Source organism: Mandrillus leucophaeus, unplaced genomic scaffold, assembly GCF_000951045.1.
Source record: "Mandrillus leucophaeus isolate KB7577 unplaced genomic scaffold, Mleu.le_1.0 Scaffold108, whole genome shotgun sequence".
NCBI lineage: Eukaryota > Metazoa > Chordata > Mammalia > Primates > Cercopithecidae > Mandrillus > Mandrillus leucophaeus.
This window is the reverse complement of record NW_012098987.1, coordinates 4,343,214-4,349,786: the sequence shown is the minus strand read 5'-3', so window position 1 is coordinate 4,349,786 and position 6,573 is coordinate 4,343,214. Positions and strand designations below refer to the sequence as shown.

At 42.3% G+C, this 6,573-nt stretch overlaps 1 protein-coding gene across 1 annotated transcript in view; it reads left to right on the top strand.

Annotated features, from left to right (window-relative positions):
* The window catches only part of DYX1C1 (dyslexia susceptibility 1 candidate 1), an 89,185-nt gene that overhangs the window by 5,848 nt on the left and 76,764 nt on the right, over nt 1-6,573 (top strand). The window contains exons 2-3 of the mRNA XM_011986712.1: nt 2,170-2,542; nt 2,886-3,033. Coding sequence (XP_011842102.1) covers nt 2,264-2,542; nt 2,886-3,033 — 427 coding nt within the window. The 5' untranslated portion in view covers nt 2,170-2,263. The remainder of the gene's footprint in view (nt 1-2,169; nt 2,543-2,885; nt 3,034-6,573) is intronic.

Sequence of the window (6,573 nt, the reverse complement as noted above, 5' to 3'; positions counted from 1 at the left end):
GGCTGTTGAATTTTGTCAAAAGCCTTTTCCGCATCTATTGAGATAATTATGTGGTTTTTGTCGTTGGTTCTGTTTATGTGATGGATTACATTTTCTGATTTGCATATGTTGAACCAGCCTTGAATCCCAGGGATGAAGCCAACTTGATTGTGGTGGATAAGCTTTTTGATGTGCTGCTGGATTCGGTTTGCCAGTATTTTATTGAGGATTTCACAATGATGTTCATCGGGGATATTGGCCTAAAATTCTCTTTTTTTGTTGTGTCTCTGCCACGCTTTGGTATCAGGATGATGCTGGCCTCATAAAACGAGTTGGGGAGGATTCCTTCTTTTTCCATTGAATGGAATAGTTTCAGAAGGAATGGTGCCAGCTCCTCTTTGTACCTCTGGTAGAATTGGGCTGTGAATCCATCTGGTCCTGGACTTTTTTTGGTTGGTAGGCTATTAATTATTGCCTCAATTTCAGAACACGTTATTGGTCTATTCAGAGATTCAACTTCTTCCTGGTTTAGTCTTGGGTGGGTGTATGTGTCCAGGAATTTATCCATTTCTTCTAGATTTTCTAGTTTATTTGCATAGAGGTGTTTATAGTATTTGCTGATGGTAGTTTGTATTTCTGTGGGATCGGTGGTGATATCCCCTTTATCATTTTTTATTGCATCTATTTGATTGTTCTCTCTTTTCTTTTTTATTAGTCTTGCTAGCGTCCTATCTATTTTGTTGATCGTTTTTAAAAAAACAGCTCCTGGATTCATTGATTTTTGAAAGGTTTTTTGTGTCTCTATCTCCTTCAGTTCTGCTCCGATATTAGTTATTTCTTGCCTTCTGCTAGCTTTTGAATGTGTTTGCTCTTGCTTCTCTAGTTCTTTTAATTGTGATGTTAGGATATCAATTTTAGATCTTTCCTGCTTTCTCTTGTGGGCATTTAGTGCTATAAATTTCCCTCTACACACTGCTTTAAATGTGTCCCAGAGATTCTGGTACGTTGTGTCTTTGTTCTCACTGGTTTCAAAGAACATCTTTATTTCTGCCTTCATTTCGATATTTACCCAGTAGTCATTCAGGAGCAACAGCTACTTTTTTTCTTTTTCTTTTTTTAATTTTTTTACCAGTCATCATGTAGGGAAGAAAAAATATCATCTCCTTCTAACCTTCTAAGTTCTTGACTGGGGCCTCTGTAAGAAAAGACAGATTAACAAGATAAAAAGCATATAAATTTATTCAATATTAGTTTACATTACATGGGAACCTTCTTAAGGACATGAAGAATGGAAGAAATGATTAAACCTCAGCATTTTTATGCTAGGTTTGACAGAGAATGAAAAGTCATAGGAAATGTAATAATACAAAGGATATGAGCTAAGTGTAGTACAGTCAGGAGAACTTTGCACCCCTTGTTTGTTCAGATTTCTTATTTGGAGATAAGGATGCTTCTTTCATTTGAGTACAGGGAGAACACTTCTTACATGAGGGTCTTATCCTATGACCTGCTTCATGGGAGAAGGGCCAGGGAAGAGAGAGGTGAGATATTCCTTCTCCAATTCCTTCTGCTTAAAATATTTAAATTTTAAAAATTCAATTAAAGTGTCATAATTTGGGGTAGCATGGCCTGAACTCCAATCAATAGAATTACCTTTGCTCTCTGAAACACCCAACTATGGGGAACCAAACCTCATTCCCCTAAATTCTAACACTGTCTTACTGAGACACCTCATGATGTGTCTTCTCTCTTGCTTAGTGAGCAATGAATTTAACTTGTTCAACCACAAATGTCCCTGTGTCTCCGGCTGAAGGGCATATTTCAGAGATCTTAATAGTCTTTATTATGCCTTTTGATGGGGACCACCACTTCTTTTTTTTTTTTTTTTTTTTTTCTGAGACAGAGTCTTGCTCTTGTTGCCCCAGGATGGAGTGCAGTGGCACCATCTCGGCTCAGTGCAACCTCTGCCTCCCAGGTTCAAGGGATTCGCCTGCCTCAGCCTCCTAAGTAGCTGGGATTACAGGCACACACCACCACCTTTGGCTAATTTTTGTCTTTTTAAGAGGTAGGGTTTCACCATGTTGGCCAGGCTGGTCTCAAATACCTGCCTCGGCCTCCCACAGTGCTGGGATTACAGGCGTGAGCCATCGCGCCCTACCCACGGAGTGCTTTTTTTTTTTTCTTAATCAGAGGATATCGGCCTACTTCTTTGACCGCTCGCTTAGACTGCAAGGTAACTAAGAACCCGCAACACACCCCGGTCTGGGGGCCTAGATAGTGACGCATGGAGTCCGCCAGGTGGTGGCGGCGGAGCACGCTGGGAACGCAGGGCTTCCGTCGGCCTGGCCCGGAAGGGCTGGCGCTTGGTAACGCCAGCTTCCCTAGCAACCAAGCAGGCGAAAGCAGCAGCCAGCCGCGCTCCGCTCCCGTTGTTCCCGGAATGCCCCTTCAGGTTAGCGATTACAGCTGGCAGCAGACGAAGACTGCGGTCTTTCTGTCTCTGCCCCTCAAAGGCGTGTGCGTCAGAGACACGGACGTGTTCTGCACGGAAAACTATCTGAAGGTAAGAATGCAAGTCTTGCCTGCCGGTCCCCGGGGGTGTGGTCCGAAGCTTCTACAAGAGCGCAGCTGGGCACGAGCAACCGGCTCATCTTTACAGATAAACGTCCTAAATTTTTAATCCTGTTAAAAAAATGAATCCCATACAGGTGACACACCATCTGTAGACAGATCATCAGATCAGAGACTACTGTTATCCAGGGCTTCCTCATATGCCTTGCTAATCTTTCACTACCTGGAATATAGTGGGCCTTTTAGAAAGTTATTTTACCTTTTTCACGTATTTCTTAATACGCGTGCTTAATTTGTGTAACTAACTTAGTTTCTGTTTTCACCCTTCTGCATAGGTCAACTTTCCTCCATTTTTATTTGAGGCATTTCTTTATGCTCCCATAGACGATGAGAGCAGCAAAGCAAAGATTGGGAATGACACCATTGTCTTCACCTTGTATAAAAAAGAAGCGGCCATGTGGGAGACCCTTTCTGTGGCGGGTGGTAAGTTCCTTTTTTTTTTTTTTGGTCTTTGAGACGGAGTCTCGCTCTGTCGCCCAGGATGGAGTGCAATGGCTTGATCTCTGCTTACTGCTACCTCCGCCCCCTCGGGTTCGAGGGATTCTCCTACCTCAGCTTCCCAAGTAGCTGGGATTACAGGTGCCCGCCACCACGCCCGGCTAAGTTTTTTTGTATTTTTAGTGGAGCATTTCGCCATGTTGGCCAGGCTAATCTCAAACTCCTGACTTAAGTGATCCACCCGCGTCAACCTCCCAAAGTGCTGGGATTACGGGTGTGAGCCACCACACCCGGCCAGATAGACTTTCCTTTTTTCTCCAAGGTTCAATAGCTGGGTCTATGAAATAAACTAACAACAGAAGGATTGACAGAAGAAAATGTATAGAAATTTATTAATTTTTAATATTAGTGCTTAGGGGCATCACAGGGAAAAAAGTGAATACCCCCCAAAGCAGTGAGATTTGAGAGTTTAGGGACTCTCTTAATAGGGGAAGGGGGAGGGGATGTAGGCCACTTAGAACAGGAAATGATTTTTAGGAAAGATGAATGGATCCTTAGAAGAATAGATAGGAGATGTGATAGTTTTTAACAAAGTTTGTCAGAGCGTGGTGTTGACTTGTAGTTTCCTCTTCTGGGACAATAGTCAATATTCCCTGGTTAATGAAACTCCAGGAGAAGGGATTTATGACCCTTGAGTTCCTTTTGGAAAATCTGTTTTTAGGCAGATAAGAGTTCAGAGAAAACCTCTCCCTGCATTTGCTGCTTTTTAGGTGCCTTTAACTCAAAATGATTGCTATATCAAAGCAGCATAGTTTGGGGTGGCATATCGTGAACTCTTTCAATTGCTCTTTTAGAAAAAAAAAAAGGCTTATGAGCCTAATTTAAGTGATACAGTGCTTCAGCAGCCATTTAAATAAACCTAAAGGCCAAATTAGTTAAAGTTAGAGCACATTAAGCAGAAGATGTGGGCGCATATCTTAAGGGTAAGCCCTCCTGATGTATAGCCTTTGTGGAATACTTAACTTTGCATTAGGCGTTAACATACCTGTAATTCCCTGAAACAACCTGTCACTTAGGTATTATTACCCTTTTTTTAACAGGGGAGGCTACTGACACATGGAAAGGTTGAGTAATTGGCAAAATCACACAGCTAGTGACTGGCAACCTGGAACTGGAGCCTTAGCAGTTTCACTCTAGAGCAGATGTTCCCAACCCTGGCTACATATTTGAATCAGCTATGAAATTTTAAAATAATACCCTAAACCAGTCAAATCAGTTTTTGGGAATAGGATTCAGGTGTTGGTAGTTTTTGACAAGCTTTCCAGGGATTATAATGAGCAGCCAGAGTTGAAATCCCCAGTTGTTGTTTGTTTTGTTTGTTTTGAGAGACGGAGTCTCACTGTCGCCCAGGCTGGAGTGCAGTGGCGTGATCTCGGCTCACTGCAACCTCCACCTCCTAGGTTTAAGTGATTCTTCAGCCTCAGCCTCCCAAGTAGCTGGGACTCCAGGCACATGCTACCATGTCCAGCTAATTTTTGTATTTTTTAGTAGAGACAGGGTTTCACTATATGTTGGCCAGGCCGGTCTCGAACTCCTGACCTCAAGTGATCTGCCCGCCTCGGCCTCCCAAAGTACTGGGATTACAGGCCTGAGCCACCGCAACTGGCCTGACATCCCCAGTTTTAAAGCTAGTTCTCTGTAATCTTACTAAGCCAGTTGTCAGTACTTTGTATTGATACCAAGATCAGCTTCGATAGTCAGTACATGTCCTCTACTGCTTTAGCCCTGTTCTTCTTCTTCCTTCTTTAGTTGTCATGTTTTCTAATACTTCATGTTTACTGCCTGGAATTTCTTTTTTTTAATTTTGGGTTTTTTAAGAGATAGAGTCACCAACTCTGTCACCAACGCTGGAGTGTGGTTGGTGTTATAGCTCTTTGTAACCTTAAACTCCTAGGTTCTAGCAATTCTCCTGCCTTGACCTCCTGAGTAGCTGGGACTACAGGTGTGCACCAAAACACCTAGTTAATTATTTTTATTTTTGTAGAGACAGAGTCTCACTATGTTGCCCATAGGTCTTGAACTCCTAGGCTCAAGTGATCCTCCCACTTTGGCCTCCCAAATGCTGGGATTTCAGGCGTGAACCACTACACCCAGCCTACTGCCTGGACAATTTCTTTTAAGTCTTTGGCATTAAGCCTTGAATATGGACTCTTGAGGATAGAAAGAGTTGCAACCATTCTTTCTATCAAAGCTTTCTTGGTATGTTATAGAGGAATTTAATTTTTAATTTCCAAGACCAAGGTAGAATTAATTTTTCTAAGATCAGGTATTCAGCTCAGAAAATACTGGTTAAGGTAGGTTAACATAGCCAATTTACTTAAAATTTTTTTTTTCTTTTTTTTTTTAGTGAGCCCCAGACTACCTAAAGAGTTTTAAATAATCAGATTCCTGTTTTTTGACCTCTGACTTCCTCTGTGACTCAGTAAGTCTATATTGGGGCCTGAGGATGTCATAAAACACACCTATGCTGTTTTGACTTCTTACCTAAAATTGAATGTACATTTATTTTGACTCTTATAAATTAAATAAATTAACTTTTTCTGCAAAGGACCAGATAGTATTTTAGACTTCGCAGGCACTATGGCCTCTGTCACATCTATTCAGCTCTGCCACTGTAGCACAAAAGTAGCCACAGATGATTCGTGTTTATGGACATTGAAATTTGAATTTCATCTAATTTTTACATGCCACAAAATATTATTTTGATTTTTTTCATTCGTTTAAAAATGTGAAAATTATTCAAGGCTTGTGGGCTGAGGGGAAACAGGTGGCAGGTTGGATTTGGCCCGGGGTCATAGTTTGACAACCTCTGACTTAGACAAATCAAAACAGTCCTAAAACTAACTTAAGCTGAGTGCAGTGGCTCATGCTTGTAATCCCATCATTTTGGGAGGCCAAGGCAGGTGAATCACCTGAGGTCAGGAGTTTGAGACCAGCCTGGCCAACATGGTGAAACCCTGTCTCTATTAGAAATACAAAAATTAGTCGGGTGTGGTAGCAGGTACCTGTAATCCCAGCTACTTGGGAGGCTGATGCTGGAGAATCCTTTGAACCCGGGTGGTGGAGCTGCAGCAAGCTGAGATCTCATCACGGTACTCCAGCCTGGGCAACAGAGTGAGACTCCATCTCAAAAAATAAAAATAAAAAACCATTAATTTATATCACAGTTAATGAACATTGATTCTACTTCAGAAACCAGGTTTGAGATTCCTTGAGAACTCAAACTCAGTTTGCCAGGTGCGATGGCTCACACCTGTAATCCCAGCACTTTGGGAGGCCGAGGCGGGCTGATCATCTGAGGTCGGAAGTTCGAGACCAGCCTGACCAACATGGAGAAACCCCATCTCTACTAAAAATACAAAATTAGCCAGGCGTGGTGGTACATGCCTGTAATCCCAGCTACTCATGAGGCTGAGGCAGGAGAATCACTTTAACCCGGGAGGTGGAGGTTGCAGTAAGCCGAGA